The sequence below is a fragment of the Gavia stellata genome, chromosome 30 (genome assembly GCF_030936135.1).
Source record: "Gavia stellata isolate bGavSte3 chromosome 30, bGavSte3.hap2, whole genome shotgun sequence".
NCBI lineage: Eukaryota > Metazoa > Chordata > Aves > Gaviiformes > Gaviidae > Gavia > Gavia stellata.
The window spans coordinates 761,894-780,685 of record NC_082623.1 but is presented as its reverse complement, the minus strand read 5'-3'; the positions used below and the strand labels follow the sequence as shown (position 1 = coordinate 780,685).

The following is an 18,792-nucleotide window of genomic DNA, read 5'->3' as shown; positions in this document are numbered from 1 at the left end:
AATGGGATGATCAGTTAGCTAACGTTAACGCATGGATCCTGCTTATGAAAACATCCTACCTGACTTTGCCTTCGTATTGCCCATAGAACAAGTGCTGCCGGCTCATCCATTCAGCCATTACAAACTCCAAGGCAGGCTTGCCAGTTGGTCCGGGGAGACTACACAGGAACTCTAGGAGTGGTTCCAGTTGTGAGTGAACCAAGTGAGCAAACACCATAATCAAGGACTAGAGGGGGAAAAAGGAAACATTAGCTGTACATAATTTAATAGCTGAAAATGTTTTATCAAATATTAAAGTAACTGAGTTTTCTGCAAGAGTAGAGACTACACTTACCAACCCCAAGAGGAAGAGAAAGTATAACCCTCTGCAAGACACTCTGTGCTACAAGCAGGCAAAAAACTACTACAGTCAACAGAAGTATTTATCCCCCACCAAAAACCGCAGCAGGAATAAGTTTACTCACACCCATGCCCCAAACTAACAAACCTTCCTAAAGCAAAGATTAAAAAGCTATTTAAAAAATACTGGAGGTTGCACTTGACTTTTGACTAGCAAGTATATCATACAGCAACAGTCAGACACTGCAACTGCCCTCGTTCGCTCAGCAGACCAAAAGCTGTACACATGGTTCTATACACAGAGCTCTGAATCTACGTATATCTAGCGGAAACGCGGCTCATTATCAAGCTAAGGAACAGAAGTTATTGGTCCAGAGCCAGAACCCGTATTCTCTTCCCCTTTCACACCAGGGATTTCCCATCATCACCTCCACCACAGGACCACCCTTCTCCCACATCATCACATCATAATTCAGCAGCACTTTTCCAATTCTGAGTGCACTTTGAACACAAGTTTTAGGGAAAGAACTGTAAGTTTTAGAAAGGTTTTTTGTTGGTTTTTTTTTTTTAACAAGATGCAGTTTTACAGTCTGAGTCTTAAAGATCAGGAGTAGAATTCATATGCTGCCTATGTCTAAATGTCAGTCTCCAAGTCTGAGGGCATCCCTCTAGGCTTCCTTGGGGAAAAGCTGCCCACCTCCAGAGGTCTGTCTTTCAGGCTAACACAGGGAAGAGATTCAGCATTGTGAAAGGTTTGTTTCTCTTCCTCTGGCTACAGGGGCTTCATGTGACTGCTTCAGATTTAAGTTTCCGGATCTTTTAAATCCAAAAATAGGCAGTGAGAGCCATTCTGAACAGTTAATAATCAACGGTGTTTCCGAGGGGAAAAAAACCCCAAGACTTCAAGATTAAATCTGTGCTGACATCTGAATGGGCTTCTTGATTCACCATGTGCTGGCTTGAAAAATGCACATACAAAAATCAGAGAAATACACAAGATAAAAGGGTTAGAGCAGAGCGAGCCTCAGCCAAATGCCACAGGGAGGGCAAACATGGGATCTTGCCAGAGGCAGAACTCCTCAACAAGTGCCAGCAAAACGCCTTCCCCAGGTGCTGCTAAGGAACCAGGGCAGCCATCAGTAGCTGTTTTACATTAAGGACACAGACAAGAGAGATAGGAGAGAGAACGAAGACCACTGGGATAAAATCATTCCATAAAAGTGTGCCACTAGAAGTAGGTCAAGGCTAGAAGAGATGGTGATGCTCTGTCTGGCCTCTCATCTGATGCAGGCCAACTACATCTCCCATCCACCAAAAGTTCACCTTGTCTCAACTCCCAGCGTTTAACCTTCAAATACAGCACAAAAACATTCGAAAACATATGCTGCCTGTGCCACAACATCCATACTTGGGCAACTCTTGTCCCCTCTAAAGGTTCACTGCTTGCAAGCACAAGGTCATGAGGGACTATTTAAGGTGCATTAAAGCTTGCCCACAAGAACCTGGCTTACCCTGTAATCTGGACAACTCCATATGAGCAGAGCAGGCATTTTCCTGACTACTTCAAGAAGGTAATGTAGAACCTCCAATTGCAGTAGCCATAAATAATCAGCCACACATAAAAAAGACAACAATTTCTCTTCCTGCCACTTCTACTTACTCTCTTGGGTGCCCAGCCTGCTCACCTGCATTACACTGAGCGTCTCCGCTTGTTGCATTTTGCTCAGGATAGCTCTCAGGATCTGGTCCAGATTCTCTCCCAGCTCACTTCCTGCTTTCGAAATTAAAGTGGAGACCAGCCTGCCCACAAAGGCAGCGGTGAATTCTGAGGTCCTTGGATCTAGAAGCTGGCTCACCACCTGCATCACATACCACAGTCCATTGTGGCCTTGCTCATCATGCCATTGTGCAATTTGCTCCAACGCCACCGAGACGTATGCACGCAGACACTCGCCACCATTCTAAACAAGAGAATTATCATGTTAGAATTTCCCTTTCTAGATAAGGGAGCGGGGAGGCGTGGGAAGACATTTCCTTCCATCAACCCAAAAAGACCCTTAACCAAGATGAAAACAATGGGCAGACTGGTGTCATCTGTAAAAGATGCAAGCTCTCTAATGTGCAGTAAAATGACTGCCTAAATTTAAAAATAGTATCTACGGACTTCAGTTCATTATCAAGTACAAAACTCTTCACTGCCCAGGTAGCTCTCAAGATCATCTAGTAAATACAAAGACAACCTGCAGTTTTGTGCCAGCCTTGTTACCCAGGGAAATTCCAAGAGATTCTAACAAGTGAGAGATGAAGACAGCAAAATGTAGCATGAACAAAACACAAACCAGCAGCCAAGCTGCAATCTTTTTGAATTCTTCTTAAAACATAGATCCAGCAGAGCAACCAGCATGCTGGCCTCCAACCTCTTCTTGCTGGAATGTTGTTTAGGGAAAGCCATTTTTATGGTCTGTATTCACATGGCAAAGGGTAGCTGGCACTATAAAACTCCTTGCGTAAGGAATGAAAGCAGCTTTATTATTTATATGCCAGCTAGTGGCTGGAATGAAAAGGCACCCTGCATCTTTAGTCTGTGATACTTTTTCTTTCTTACTTAAACACTCTAAAGACGTCATCAGGTAATAGCAGAGCCTGCCCACAAGCACAGCTCACTACTGCTGTTTGAGATGAATCCTTGCTCTCCCTCCATCCCATACCTGTCTCAGTCAAAAAGAAGTTTGCCCTCCCCTTTGCACCTAAATGAGTACAGGAGAAAACTGCTAGAAGAGGAGGTCTAGCAGGTCTAGGAGGTCTTTTGCTTCCCTATGCCTAAGCGTGTTCCTGAAGACAGCCTCTGCCATTCCTAGGTGTGATTAAAGTCATTATGGGGGAGGAAAAGCAGTAAGGTTTGGGTTTTTTTCGTTTGGGTTTTGTGTTTTGGTTTTTTACGTGCCCTAAAATAGAAAAAAAGATCAAAGCTGCTGCTTTACTCACTCCAGTCCTCCAAATTAAGGAATGAACAGTAGAAGTCACTGCAGGCCCTTGAACAGCAGTACTTTCATGATAAACTGGAGGTGTCAGAGACTCCTGAGGAGCTGCCGATATAGCTATTGGCAAGCAAAGCCTGGGCTCCCTTAAAGGCTATGCGACCTGTCTTACTTGGTCACCTCTCTTGGACTTTCATAGCCCTGCAATCCTTACCACTCCCCACAGCGTTACCTGCATAGTAGCATTGTCATCTGTGTTCAAGCTGCACTGAGCCACTGCAGGGAATGCTTGGCAGATCAGGAGCTGGGACAGAGGAGGTTTTGTATTCCTCACAACTGTGGTCAATATATCAATAGAAGTCTGAAAGGAAAACACAAACAAAAGCACTGTTACAGCAGCAGCCGTAGTACACTAAGTCAGCATTACCCACCACTGGTCCAAGCATCAAAGGCGTAAACTGGAGGGATGCGAGCCAGTACTGCTCACATCATGATTTTACAGTCTAGAATATTTTTTTAAATCAGAGGACCTCAGAGTCATGCACCCACAGCATCACTGTATTTGACATGGACACATGGTGTACACTGTAAAAGTTCAAGGCAGTTCAAACATTAAAAGCAGTGTAACCACTTAAATACAGCAAGGAGTTTCACGGTACCCTGATGCGTGCTAATCAGTACAGCCAGAGAACTGTTCTAGCTGACTTGTTCCATTTTGTTTATATTGATTTGAATTTATTTTAATTACCCATGAGCGATCGTTACAGTCATAACAATCAATAGGCAGATTATAAGCATATTGATAAAGATGTTTATGGATTTAATTCTGTACAATCATTCTACACAGTCAATGCTTAATCTTTTACAAGGGGACTTCGTATAGAAAGGACAAACCTGCATAATTTATCTCCAGCAATTTATACATACATGACGTATAAATCAGAAAAAGCCTTAGAAAAAGTGCAAGGAATAGTCGTGTAGCCTGTTGGAGAACATTCCACCAAAAAGAGGAGACTGTTACTGTGAAAAGATGGCTACGTCAAAGCAAAATGACTAGGAATACACTGCAGAGACTGGAAGAAGGCCAGAGGAGCAGTTTAAAGTTGACTTTTGGAAGCATCTCCCCCCACCTGCAGTTTGCCTTCTCTCCACAAAGAAACCTCTACCAATGATCAAAGTCATTGTTCCAAAGCAGTTTGAAAGCAACCTTTCTACTCTTTGCAGACCAGCCATCCTACATGTTAAAGAACAGGGAATCATCTCCAGCTAAGACCATGTACCACTGTAGCACTTACTGCACAAAGTCCTGCTGGGATCTTGTCAGCAGGGGCCTGCATGATGCTGACAAGAGTTGGTATTAGCCTCATCTGCATTGGACCCTGGCAGGCTTCTATCTGAGCTAGCTCCTTAAAGATATCTTGGGCAAGAGAAGCAACAACTGGATCTGGAGAGAGAAAGCACCATTTACTAAAACATACTAACAAACACATTTCAATTTTTGCTACCACTATTTCGAATAGGCAAAGCAGCAAGTTTCCCTTCTAGCTTTACGGCTGAATGAATCAATGTTCATTCAACTATCATTTATTAAGTTTTCAGCACCAGCATTCAGTAGCAAAAACAACTGTACTTTGAGAATGTAACTTGAATGCATACCATTACTGTACTTCAGAAATATTGCAATCGTGAAGGGGCAGATTTTGTTCTCCACGCTTGCTGTAAATGCTGCGTCTACCGTACAGACAATGCACAGCGTCTCCATCACAAGGTTTAGGACCTCTGAACTGAACTGAGTTGCCAAGTGGATCAGTCCATCAAGAATACTAGGAAGGAAAGGCTGCAACACATGGGTGCTCTCTGAGATCTTCAGTTGGTCACAATAGCTAGACAAGAAATTTGATACAAAAATACATATTGAATATATTAAAGTGATTTATACGTTTAAAGCTAGGTGATATATAAGGGGTTATTTCACCCCACTCATTCTTTTTCCTTAAGTTCATTCCTCTAGGACTTTTCCCCATCAGTCTACTATTCCTTGATCTCTCAACAGCTCAGCTATCTTTCCTCCTCATTCCATCCCCAATGGTTCGCAGAAGCAGAGTTGAGACAAATTATGTTAGAAGCTTCCACCGCCTCTTAGTAACAATTATCCCTTAAGAACTGCCCACCAATGGAGAAAATAAACCTTAAGGAAAACAACGGTCTGCGTGAGAGACCCACTGCTTACAATGTCTTTAATCACCATGTTCTAGAAGTGAGCTAAGGAAGAAAACAATTTCAGGAATAACTAAGTTGTAAGTCTCTGCCTTTATTCATTATCATTTCAGTGCAAATAGAAGACAAGGTGGTTCTGGGAGGTGGGGTGGGGAAAAGTAGTTCTTCTGCGTGTTTTTCATGGGGTTTTTGTGTATGTTGGTTTTTACACTAATGTTCAATTGTCACATTAGAATCAATACAACAGACCTTCCCTTTTTCTTCTTGCAACTTACTTACAAAAACAGGGTGCGAACACCCCCCCCTCCCCAAACATTCCTTATTGTTGTGATTTGCTCCACAAGCTCATATGATGTCATTCAGCCACCTTTGTGACTGAACAGGAGTAATCTTGGTTTCATTTTTATGCTTTCCATCGCTATCTAGTTAAGCTTCTCTTTGGGACTGTATCCATTATAACATTTTATTGCAGCCAGTCTTGAATCTCAACATCATATTCCTCATTAGAGTTATTCTATTTTGAACTTGCTTGCTTACACTTTTTAAGTTGACATCTATTTCATTCAAAGCAAATACTTCCACAGTCTATACAGAAATATTATCAATATTTTAACATACCAGTTTTATAAGTGTAATTTATACCACCTGCCCATGGAGCTTTGCAATATCTTAGGGTTTACTTACCCCCAGATAGCTCTGACTGCAGAGATTCGGACAGAAGGAGGCTGGGTTTCGTGTAGACCACTGACAGTAGCTTGCAGGAACTGCTGGATTAGTTCTGGAGACATAGCCACTGTAAAACGGCTGGCGGCCCACAGAGCACGACCCAGGAGAAAAGGAGATACTGAAACAAAACAAAAAACCCCACTGGTTTTAGAGTAAGTTTTATGAGTTTAAAATTACAGCTGCTTCCATCCATTATCCAAAATTTTGTCATCCCAGTAGGAAAATGGTAAGATATGACACAGAAGACCAGTATGCAGGCATACAAAGAATTTCTATTCATGGGCAGAATCCAGTTTATTTTCTCAGTTATTTCAAAAAATAATTTCTCATTTGTTTAAAAAAAAAAACTTCTTCCCCCAACTAGTTACACTTGAATTTGTTCATCAATACAACAATGCATGCTTTAGTGATCATCAAAACAGAAGTAAAGAAAGAGAATGAAGGCTTTTTCAGTAGTTCCTATTCATCTAACTCAAAATTCTGTCCCCAACAGCAGCAAACAGCAGAAGCTTAGGGGAAAGAATTAGAGAAACAGAGCACGTATAGAGGGATCTTTTACAGATTACTTTTCAAGTTTCCAGCCATCACCTTGTAAATACAGAACATAATGTTCAACAGCACCAGAGAAACAGTGAATACTCATTATCTACTCACCTGTTTACACTTATCAAGGTATGAGGGATCTTTATCGCACTTAACCCTTCTGCCTTTTCAGGCTTAGAGTATCCTTATCTATTTAGGCTATCCTCAAAAAGGTGATGCTCTCTATTTCTCAGCATCTTTACTGTCATTATTTACACTCCTGCAAGTATTAATTTTAAGATGAGGACATAAAAAACTCCATGCAAGATATATAGCAAGAGAAAAGCTTTGTTTTCTAAGCAAGTATTATAAAAAGCAAGATTTCTTTGTCTTACTACCATTACTGAGCATTAAATGGACATCCTCTGAGAGCTATCTATATACTGAATCCAGGAGCTCCTTCTAGAGCACAATAGCTCATTTACAACCCAATACCACATATTGTGTAAATGTGTGTGAATATATGTAAACAGCCGCGGTTGGTATTTTACATGCATTGCACACTGTGCATTTTGCACACTATTTCTTCATTCAAAATTAACTCAAAAATAGAAAAAAATCTCTTTGTAATATGCTAAACAAAGGTTTCTTTGCTGAAAGCATTCAGCAATTTGTTTTTCTGTGCTGACACAACTTAACGTGGACTCACCAATAACGCTCATATTGGCTTAAACTTCTCAAATTTTAATTATTTGCAAGGACTCTCAAAGTCCGACTTTCAACAATTCCTCTGACTTTCCTGCACACTAATGTAAGATAACATAGAAAGCAGAAGTCTTCAGAGGTCCCAGTAATAGGATCTCACTCAGCTAGGAATATTATCTGAATGCATGTGCTACGAATAGTCTCAGCCCCAGCATAAAGAAAATGGGATGGTATCTTGCTGCAGGAATTCTGAAGCCTGTTAAACACTGCTGGTGTCTTTCCCCGAAACCGATACAAGACAGAAAAACAGCTATTTTCCACCAAGTTGCCCAGGCAATCGCCATTCCATCTCCAAGCCCTACAGGATCAAGCATCCAAACAGTAAGTTGCAACCAAAGGCATAGTGTCCTATATTTAAATGACTTATACTAGACCTGGTAGCATGTGTGAACTCACAAGATAATATTTATGCCCTTTCACATGTACAATGTGCACAACTGCATTTCGCAACACCACACGCATACAGCAACCTGATTCATCAGACACTTTTTTTTGTAAGAGATTTCCAAGGTCTGGCACTCAGCAGTTACTCTGAGTAATGGCAAGGGCCAATGTACCTGAAAGGTTGAGGTCTGCAAGAACAACATTTGTCAGGAAGCCATGCATATCAAAATGTATTCTACCATTCTTCACACTGTCTGTAATAATAGACTTCACAGAGCCCAGGGCCAGCATACAAGCTTCATGTATTTTCCACCTGCAAAAGAATTCAGATGCCTTTAGGTTTCTCCCCCAACATCGCCTCAATAAATAAATAAAAATTCTGAAGTGAAACCATAGGAATGTTTTGGTCTAAGCTACCACAACTATTTTCTTGATCCCAAAACAGAGAATTTTAAAAGGCCCTGAAAGAAATGAAGATTTGCAAAACTCAGCACGTTGGGGGCTTGGAAACTCACCCAGGATAGGCAGCATTCTCAATCACTTTCTAAAATACCGGTTGAGTAATTGTTACTTCTTGTACCAATTTTGTTCCCATAATAAAAAAAGAAATGAGACTTTTCAATGAAGACTTACATCTCCAGCTGTGCCATACTTGATTATTCTATGTGCAGAAGCACTGTGATACCCAGTACATGAAAGGTTTAAAAATGTCTATTTTTGCATTACATTTTGTTAATTATGATGAAATAGGGTTATGGGCAAATACCACTTCTCCTTGGTTTTATTTGTCAAGCAAATAACCTACTTTAAAACATATCACAATTAAGGCAGATGGGGACTCAATGACCGATTTCTCTGACATTCAGTTGATGCTCACTCTACAGAGTGGCTGCTCTGAAACTAATATTTAAAATAAACACAAACACTGAGCTAATGCACTGTAAAACCAAGAGAGAATAGTTATGGAACAGCAATCAGGCACTCTTGCAGTTGAGCTTTCATCTCCTAGCCCAAGTAACATTAAAAATTGCAACTCCGAAGTTCTAAAATCGAACACGTACATCTGCATGCAGCACCTATATCTCTTCTTTACATCGAGTAAAAGAAGATATGCCTGAAATTTTGAGCTCAATTAACTGAACAGAAAGTGGAAGTATTGACAATTTCTCTTCAGATTGCATATAACTAATTATAGTTTCCAATGATATGTTTTAAGGAATTGTCAGACTCTGGAGGGAGGGAGCCTGGGGACAGCTGCCTTGTGCTAGGAATTGCTGAAAGTATTGCACACGAAGATTTCATTATCTGGCTCAAGAACTGCTGCACTTCCTTTTTCTTCTTCTAATCAGAGTTCTCAAATTTCATCCTTGTCCCTCAGCAGCAGTGTCACGAAAAAAAAGTGATTAAATTGTGCGGCACCCAATGCTGCAAAAGAGCTTGCCATTCATACCAGTGTGCTCCCTGCTGCCCCGTCTCCTTACCAGTGCTCAGCACCGTTGGTTTTAGCCTGCTCAGCTTCTTGTAAATGTCTTGTAGCTGCTGCAGCCAAAGCAGTTGCACTCTCATTCTGGAAATCAGCAGCCACAGCCTGCACAGAAGGAAACGATAACACTTATTTGTATAGACATTTAAAAGTTGGCCTTTTCTCCGAATGCCCTTCATGAAGCTAGGTTTATTAATTATTTTGGTTGCATCTAAATGTGGAACACATTTCATACCAGCAACAGATCCTGTGCAGCAATCCTCACTGTATAGGAAAAAGTATCATCGTCTTCATCCTCCACAAATTGTTGTGGATTTGCGGTCCAAACTTTTATCTGAAACAGAGAGGAGACAAGAAGAATAGGGTGGATGACTAATTCAGAACACCAAGAGTAAAAGGGAGCTTTTCTGTTCCCAGTAATCTCAGTTTTGCAAAACTACTTTCAGAATTTTTCTCTGCCATAAGTCATAGTCTTCAAGTGATTTTTCTTATATTCTATTGGAAAAACCTTTGAAAAGAAGACACCCTCTCTGTTTTGAGCTCATCTTGCTCTTCTCCTCCTCATTCGAGATCAGGATTTGACAGAACTAATGACTGACCTGGAATCAATGCTACACATTTTTATTGACAGATGAGGAATGGGGGAAGCAGATGAATCTTTAACAGAGTGCCTGTTTTTATACACACCTACCTGAACAAAAAGACGATGGCTGTCAGGCTTGGGAGGCCAGGAGCCATGTAGAATTTCAGTACAAATGATTTCACACCACTAGCACAATTTTTTCACTATCACAGAAACCTGGCTATCCCTTTCAGCATGATAATCCTAATTTTCACAGCATAATACTTCATGAAGGAATGAAGAAAGCAAGCTTGAGAGAGCTGTTCAGCCTGGAAAGGAGAAGGCTCCAGAGAGACCTTATTGCAGCCTTTCAATATATAAAGGGGGTTTACAAGAAAGATGGAGACTTTTTACCAGGGCCTGCCATGACAGGACAGGGGACAACAGTTTTGAACTGGAAGAGGGTAGATTTAGATTAGATTAGATATATGGAAGAAATTCTTTACTATGAGGGTGCTGAGACACTGGAATATGTTGCCCAGAGTTGTGGATGCCTCATCATTGAAAGTGTTCAAGGTCCGGCTGGACGAGGCTTTGAGCAACCTGATCTAGTGAAAGATGCCCCTGCCCGTGGCAGGTGGGTTGGACTAGATGATCTTTGAAGGTTCCTTCCAACCCAAACCATTCTATGATTCTGTGATTTGCTACCCACGTTACACCATTTAGGAACATTTGGATGTTATTGCCCTAACTCTTGGCACGGCGAAGTGACAGAACAGCCTACCTATTAGATTACAGCAGCTTCCATGCACTGAAACTCCTCCTAGGACATTAGCTGTTTTAAATCTCTCATCTCATTTGCTTCCTACACAAGACAAACATGCTCACCTGCTCCTCTGTGATCTGCATATAAAGGAGGATGTAATAGATCAGCTCTGGCAAAGCCTTCTTCACTGTGCTCTTAAATTTGTTGTTTTCCAGCAAGGCATGAACAAATTCAAATATGCTGAACACCAGATTTTCAAAGCCCAATACTTCACCTGAACAAAGAAGTAAGTGGGAAAAAAAAAAAAGCACATGACTGAATATGCCAACATACAGAAAGGCAGAAGTGAATACAAAAACCATGACTGAATATGCTAACATACAGAAAGGTATAAATGGGTGTCAAATATAATTACAGACTGTTAGCTTGTCTGACAAGATAATGTTTATTCTTACTCCTGGACTAGCAAGGGCAGCAGCAGCCCCAGGAGCACGTCTGACCTCATCACTTCCTGCTCTCTTCCCACCTCACCGCACACCCCTCATTAAAACTGATCAAGCTGTTTGTTTTTCTTTTGTCCTGTTACTTTTACCTCAAAATTCTTGCAGAACTCACTCCTTGAGTCATTAGAAAACTTAAATTACACAGCTTCATTGATCACAATCACATGTAACTTGCAAAGAAGTGATGGACACTGTATCTTCAAGCACGATCTCCTACAGTGTCTCAGTCACTGTTTTGACAACAATAATATTAGCTAAGTCCATTCTTCTTCAAAAGGGAAGGCAAAAGTGCAGTTTTACAAGTTCTTACCATCAGAATCCACAGGGTCCTCCACCTCTTCTGTGTAATTTACTTCTGTTCTCACATAAGTGGACCGAGTTAAGTAAATGTGCGTGTTTCTAAAGAACTGCATCTATTTAGGAATTAATCTGTTCCTATCTTAAAATTCCTGATAACTAGGGAAGTTTTCTTTCTTAAAAAAAAAAATCTTTGACTTTATGCACAGTCCCATGTTTCACAGAGATGACACACCCCAGGAGCTCCTGGCTTTGTGCACTGCCCAACTTCAAAGACCACTTCCACATCACTTTAGTACCTCCTTTAAATCATTTGATTCACTTAAACCAAATCCTCCAAGGTAACTCAAAACTTCATTTATGTTAAAACTTTGCAAGAACGGAACCACTCAGACTCAACTCTTTCCGGGGGACAATGAGCCAATTCAAGGCTTCACGGCTGCCGCAGGGTGAGGAGCAACCCCATGATCCCATGTGATACCTTACGTTGGCTCTGCTCCTCGTCAGGCCTCTCCATGAGCCTCCAACTTTGGCCAGTGGCAGAAAACTAACCTGGAGGTGGAGAAGAAGGAGGTTTCTTTGGGGGTGGTGAATTGAAGGTCCAACAAATGCCAGAGCAAACAAAAGGGAAGGAAGGACAAGACACTCCCCTTTTGCAAACAAAAAACTATTTTGTCAGCTCAGCTGCCAGCAGGACTGCAGTGGGAGTCAGGACAGGAGAGGGAGAAATACACCATCAAAAATTTAACAAACAGCTCCTTGTATTTTAATAGGTGTTTAAAAAACAAACAAAAATCCCCCCCCAAAAACAGCTGACCTTGAAACTAGACAGTCTCTACTTGCTCCAGAACTACGGCTACTTTTACGGTCTCTGCCCATTTTCACTCTACAAGAGCCTATCACCCAATATGCAGCAGAATTCTGAAACACAAGACTATGCAGGCAGCTTTGATTTAAAAAGGTCTAGATCTATGATCTCTAGGAGAACAGTCATTCTTACTGAATTACAGAGGAAAAGCTCAGTCAACCCTTATGCTATTATTGCAACACAATGTCCAATTCTGGTGTTTATATCAAAAATTTAGAAAAAACTACAAGAAGGCTCAGTATTCTACAGTTACTGCCTCATTATAAAAGGTTAAAAAAACAACTTTTGGATTAATGATACGGAAAGATTTGACCGGTCAGTTTGCAAGTATGGAAAAACTACCAACAGAACACCTCTAACATGGCCAATTGTGCAGCGAAATAATGACTGTTACAAAATTCAAAAGGCAAATCAACTTCAGCAGCAAGTGTAACCAGCCATTAGTACTTCTGTAGCAAGGGATATTGTAGATTCTCCTTTACCTGAAGTCCTTACATTGTGACTAGACACCTTTTTAGGAAGACAATTTTCACCAAAGAGTACCAGAAACAAAGCAGAGATCAGCCGCAATTCTACAGCTAGCATAACATGGGCACTCACATCGTTCATCATTTATGACTTTTAAGCTAAAAGAAACTTAATGGAGGCTACTGACATAACAGAAATATCTGGTACATCTACACCATAGATGCCTATATTCTGTCTGTCACAGCAGACGACACCATATACCATGCTCTTCAGCTGTGTTCAGGTCGTTACTGTGTATGAGACAGTTTGTCTTGTTCTATTCTAGTTAAGACTATTCACTACAAAGGATATAAGGCGGCACTTTCTGTAAGGGTATTCCAAACAATGGGCAGGATCTGCTGCATTGACGAAACCATGTGCTTCGGATAGTTTTTCACAAGTGCTGTCACAGCCTGGAACAAAAAAGAGTCTCAATCAGAAGCAAACAGGGGGAAACCATCAACAAACACTCAAATCATGGGCTGCTGTTTCATTAAAAATTGAGATAATCCAATGTCTTCCTGCCACCAAGGTCTCCTCCTCTCACTCCCGACCAGGTAATCCCCTCACTTGCGTGAACTCTGACAAACAGCCCCTCTTCGTATTTGCTTTTTGCAGGGACGCAAAGGGATAAGGTGAGATGGACAACTCTGGAAACGAAGACAATGCAATAATTTGGTGGTAAGGTGTAGACTCCAATCAGAAGTACATCACTGCACAGCACTGTCTGGATACGATTACCACCTGGAAGCTATCCTGTCCCAGAAAACAAACTCTAATATCAAGTACAACCAGACCACAGCCTATTTCCCACACTTCTACACATGCAAGCAACGCATCCATTTGCACATCCAGGGAATAGTTGCAGATGAGAACACCCACCCAGAGCAATTCTCTCATCCATTTCAGCTGCAGACATAGGCAGCTGTGCCGGTCCAACGTTGTTTTGGGAGCAGCTCAGCAGCTCTACAGCAGATTGCGCCTGGGGTTTCATGAAGCTGATTACCCTGATTTAGGGGAGCCCTTTCACTGATGCTTGCTAAAAAGCTTTTGGGATCCTCCAGGTGTCAGAGAACTCTCGCTCCACCTAACAGACACCGTCTTCTCCTGCAGGGGCACAGCTCCAGTTTTTTATATTGGTTACACAAGAGCCCCTCAAACTGCCTGACTGGCAGCCTCTGAGAGACATATGGGTCTAAGTTTGTTTCTATTTACCCAATCTAAACTCAACAGTTTGTCCAGTTTGTTTGTAGGATTGGGTACATTAATAGAAATAAAAAACAATTAATTCACCTTCCAGAAAAAAAAACACAAGCATTCTAATATCTGTATTGTGGCCACTGTGTCTGTCAAGGGTGGGCAGCCAGAGATAATCCAAAAACAGAAGTTTTAGACTGAGTCTGGGAGGTGACAGAAGCATTACAGAAAAGACCTGTTGACAAAAAACAGCCTCTGGGGAAAAAAAAAAAGTTTATGCGGGTGCTGGCAAAGGATCTGAACCTGATCTGCAGGACCACTCCAAACTCAACACCCCAACTATGGCCACAGTAGCATCTAAAGAGCCTTGTTCCATATGCCACCGTTTATGAACCCCTTGCAAGTTTTTCTAAGCTATATGCCAAGACAATCTTGCAGGAAGCATTGCTGGAGTGGTAAAAGAGTTCTTCAATTCAATAGCTCTGCAGTTCTAACAACAGAAGGCTGCATTTGCAAGTTCACCGCCAGTGCAAGTCATTAAAAAAAGAGCACTCTCTCCTGTCAAATGTTGTATTTCAACCCCTGGCCTCTCATTCTACCAATTCCCACTGCTTGTTTGAGCTAAAAGAACTGCTTCACAGATCTCCTCCTCCTCCTTTCCTCCTCTGCCAACCCCCACATACTGCTCCACCACCTATTAAATTCTCCAAGAAAATCCTTATCCATCTCTCTTCAGAGCAAAGTCAAGCTGCTCCCCAAGCAGGTCATTTAATAGCCAGGCCAGGCAATAACTGACTGCATCCACACCTGTAGCCCGAGTCACTGCACAGACACACCAAAATCACCACTGGGCAAGCAACACGACAGCTCCCGAACCCGTTGCAGCTATTCTGCAAGCAAGCATCCAACCGCATCTTCACTAATGGCTCAGCATCTCCACACCACCATGCCCACTAAACCATGTCCCGCAGTGCCTCGTCCACACGTTCCTTGAACACCTCCAGGGATGGTGACTCCACCACCTCCCTGGGCAGTTTATTCCAGTGTCTCACCACTCTCTCAGTAGAGCAATTTTTCCTAATATCCAGCCTCAACCTCCCCTGGCACAACTTGAGGCCATTTCCTCTTGTCCTGTCGCTTGTCACTTGGGAGAAGAGACCAACACCCACCTCACCACAACCACCTTTCAGGTAGTTGTAGAGAGCGATAAGGTCTCCCCTCAGCCTCCTCTTCTCCAGACTGAACAACCCCAGCTCCCTCAGCTGCTCCTCATCAGACTTGTGCTCCAGACCCCTCACCAGCTCCGTCGCCCTTCTCTGGACACGCTCCAGCACCTCAACGTCCTTCTTGGAGTGAGGGGCCCAAAACTGAACACAGCATTCGAGGTGCAGCCTCACCAGCGCCGAGTACAGGGGCACGATCACCTCCCTACTCCTGCTGCCCACACCATTTCTGATACAGGCCAGGATGCCGTTGGCCTTCTTGGCCACCTGGGCACACTGCTGGCTCATATTCAGCCGGGTGTCGATCAACACCCCCAGGTCCTTTTCCGCCGCGCAGCTTTCCAGCCATTCGTCCCCAAGCCTGTAGCGTTGCATGGGGTTGTTGTGACCCAAGCGTAGGACCCGGCACTTGGCCTTGTTGAACCTCATACAGTTGGCCTCAGCCCATCGATCCAGCGTGTCCAGATCCCTCTGCAGAGCCTTCCTACCCTCGAGCAGATCAACACTCCCACCCAACTTGGTGTAGTCTGCAAACTTGCTGAGGGAGCACTCTATCTCCTCATCCAGATCATCGATAAATATATTAAACAAGACCAGCCCCAAAACTGAGCCCTGGGGGACTCCGCTTGTGACCAGCCGCCAACTGGATTTCGCTCCGTTCACCACGACTCTCTGGGCTTGGCCATCCAGCCAGTGAAGAGTGCACATCTAAGCCACAAGCTGCCAGTTTCTCCAGGAGAATACTGTAGGAGACAGTGTCGAAGGCTTTACTAAAGTCCAGGTAGACAACACCGACAGACTGAGAAGGAATCCCCAAATCTGTGGATAAAAGGCTTAAAATTTATGCTAGGCAGCAGCAGGAGAGCACGCTAAAGCTAAACGTTCAGTAAGAGTGCAGCAGATGCAGATCATGTACTTCGCTCATAAACTTCAGAAATTTGCCCCCAAGACATGGCTACCAACTTGCCTTTCATCCAAGAACAAAGACGGTATGATTAATTATTTTTTGTAACTAATTATTTGTTCAAAAAGCAGGAAAAATATAAGCATAACTTCCCTGACCCACCTAATATACAGGTGCTGAAAGAACAGGTTTTAAGCCTAAGCGAAGCAGCACTACCACAAGGTTGTAAGATACTTTAGACTGTTGGTTAATTGGTGCTCTTGATATAATTACTGCATACCAAGTACACCATATTTGTATTCCCTTGCCATGAAATTTGCCTTAACTCTGTTACTTGTCGTGTTTAATCACTCTGTTTCTCTCAAAACAATCAACAGTGGCATGTTCAACAACATTGGAATTGGGATTCACGAATCAGTTAGTTGCAGCTCATTCATCCTCAGAGATATCAATTTAATTCATGCTAAACTATTGAACAGCAAAACAATAAATTACACCACCAGTATTTCATTCTAGTCCTCACAGTTGAAAATATTTTTGTCATGGCCAAACCTCCCATCTCCTCCAAAGGTTAAAGGCACCGACTTTCCTGCTGATAACTGCTTCTAAACTTGTAACTACACTTGGAAAGATTGGGGACAAATTAACAATCAGTGGTTTGCCACGATGTGATCCAACCAACTCACTTTCTTAAACAGGATAACTGTCCTAGCAGATCAGGCAGATGTGTACACTTCAGTATTACTCGTTAAAGCTTTTGACCCTGTCCTGCATAACGTTCTTATATGGAAAGCAAGACATTTTAGGTCAGGGCTACCTCTGACTTCCACCGAGAACTCCACAAACCTTGGAGCACAAAGCTCTCAAGAGACAGGGAAGAAAAAGAAAATCTTCCTGTCATTTGCTGCATAGCATTTCATTAAGGAAAAGAAGATAGGACTGAGTTCGCATCTGGTTGAAAATGTACTGTAAAAAAAGGTCTCAGTTCTCTCCTCCATCGCATCAGCATTTCAAGGGGTTCCTGTAATTATATCATCTGTAGAGCTGGCTTAACTAATCCCTTGAGGTCTCTTACTTCTGCATTACAATGACTATAAAATCTACTTTTCTGGAAGGGAAGGCAATTTATGCGTCTTTCACCTGAATCCCGTTTCCCTTAGAAAACTGGCACCATCAGCTTAGAAACCCTAAGTGACAAAATCATGAATTGCCCTGAGTCAACAGACAGAATACTCATCTCTTCACGAAAAGCCTCCTACAAACCACTTGTCAGCAGCAGATCTCCTGAATGTACTGTTTAAATCCGTACTGATTTTCTGCTGCCATCAATGCCACCCAACATACAACAGTGTATTCAGACCGAAATCCTCTCTTGTATTGCACCTACCTAGTAGTGGCCAAAAGCAGATGCCCACACACCATTAAGGAACAGAGCAAGAACATGATGACATGTCCTCAAATACTTTCCCAGCCTGACACATCTTTCAAGAGACTACTGCTATATATCAGTGCAGACATACAAGCACAAATAGCTCCAATTCCAGTAAGCACTATTACATAAGTAACAAAAAAGGCTGCAGAATGTATGAATGTAACAAGAACAGAAGAACTGGTCTATGGTTAGAGTGAAACTATCAATTACAACTGCTTTCCACGTAGGCTGAAAACTACTTCTACTCATTAAACATCTGAATGCATGTATCTCGAATCAGAGATTCAGACATTCTTGAGCTGCAGCCTGTTCAAATCGAGATTACATCCTATAGAGTATCCCAGAGTATCCCCTTCATATTAGTGTTCCTATATATTACTGTCCCAGGAATCCCAGCGCGCAGCCAATGGAAAGGAAAAACAGAACAAAAATGCAGGAGACACTCTCTCAACAAAACCAGCCAACATCCTAAGCTCCTGCTGTTTCCAGTGTACAATACCTGCAACCCCTTACTGAGAAGTGACAGGATGCCATAACCAGGGTACTGCCACCTTCACAGGGCTAAGAAAACTAGTTCCACAACACAGAACTTAGCAGTTGCTAGTTTGTATAATACGATAGCATCCTCCCAGCATTTATTTTCATGGCTCCGTCGCAAAGCTGGTCAGTATGAAAAACTTTTGATGCTTGTCTTCAATAACTCTTCTGTACAGTTTCCTTCAGGGAACGTGGCTGAATAGGCCTCAGCCGTCCATCTTCAGAAATCCGTACCCTGTGAGCCAAGTCTTGCTTAGCTCAGCACGCGTGCACGTAAATGAAAGATCTGGATTTGATTCTGTAACTTATGTTTTTGAGCTCTTCTTTTCTCTCCTGTTTTGCAGACAGTGCACCCCAGAACTCCAGTGCTTTCCCAGCTGTTGAAGGGATCTCCATACACATACTGCCACTCTTGTCCCCACGCACTGAGCTACATGCACATAGAGCTCTGTAATCCAGTCTTCTTTCTCCAGGAAACCAGGAGAATACAAAGGCTTTCCATCTCTCTTTTGCAGAGATAATTTAGCATTAAAGAGCAGGCAAGTTCTAGAAAAGCACCTGCACATAATAAGCTTTTAAAAC

General features: G+C 42.4%; 1 protein-coding gene across 1 annotated transcript in view; it reads right to left on the bottom strand.

Moving 5' to 3' along the window:
* The window catches only part of IPO9 (importin 9), a 40,957-nt gene that overhangs the window by 6,959 nt on the left and 15,206 nt on the right, over window positions 1-18,792 (bottom strand). The window contains exons 8-19 of the mRNA XM_059831063.1: window positions 13,230-13,330; window positions 11,556-11,614; window positions 10,865-11,016; window positions 9,650-9,748; window positions 9,413-9,519; window positions 8,105-8,244; window positions 6,219-6,378; window positions 4,974-5,200; window positions 4,613-4,761; window positions 3,550-3,678; window positions 2,025-2,300; window positions 60-226 (exon numbers count right to left, since the gene is read on the bottom strand). Coding sequence (XP_059687046.1) covers window positions 60-226; window positions 2,025-2,300; window positions 3,550-3,678; window positions 4,613-4,761; window positions 4,974-5,200; window positions 6,219-6,378; window positions 8,105-8,244; window positions 9,413-9,519; window positions 9,650-9,748; window positions 10,865-11,016; window positions 11,556-11,614; window positions 13,230-13,330 — 1,766 coding nt within the window. The remainder of the gene's footprint in view (window positions 1-59; window positions 227-2,024; window positions 2,301-3,549; window positions 3,679-4,612; window positions 4,762-4,973; window positions 5,201-6,218; window positions 6,379-8,104; window positions 8,245-9,412; window positions 9,520-9,649; window positions 9,749-10,864; window positions 11,017-11,555; window positions 11,615-13,229; window positions 13,331-18,792) is intronic.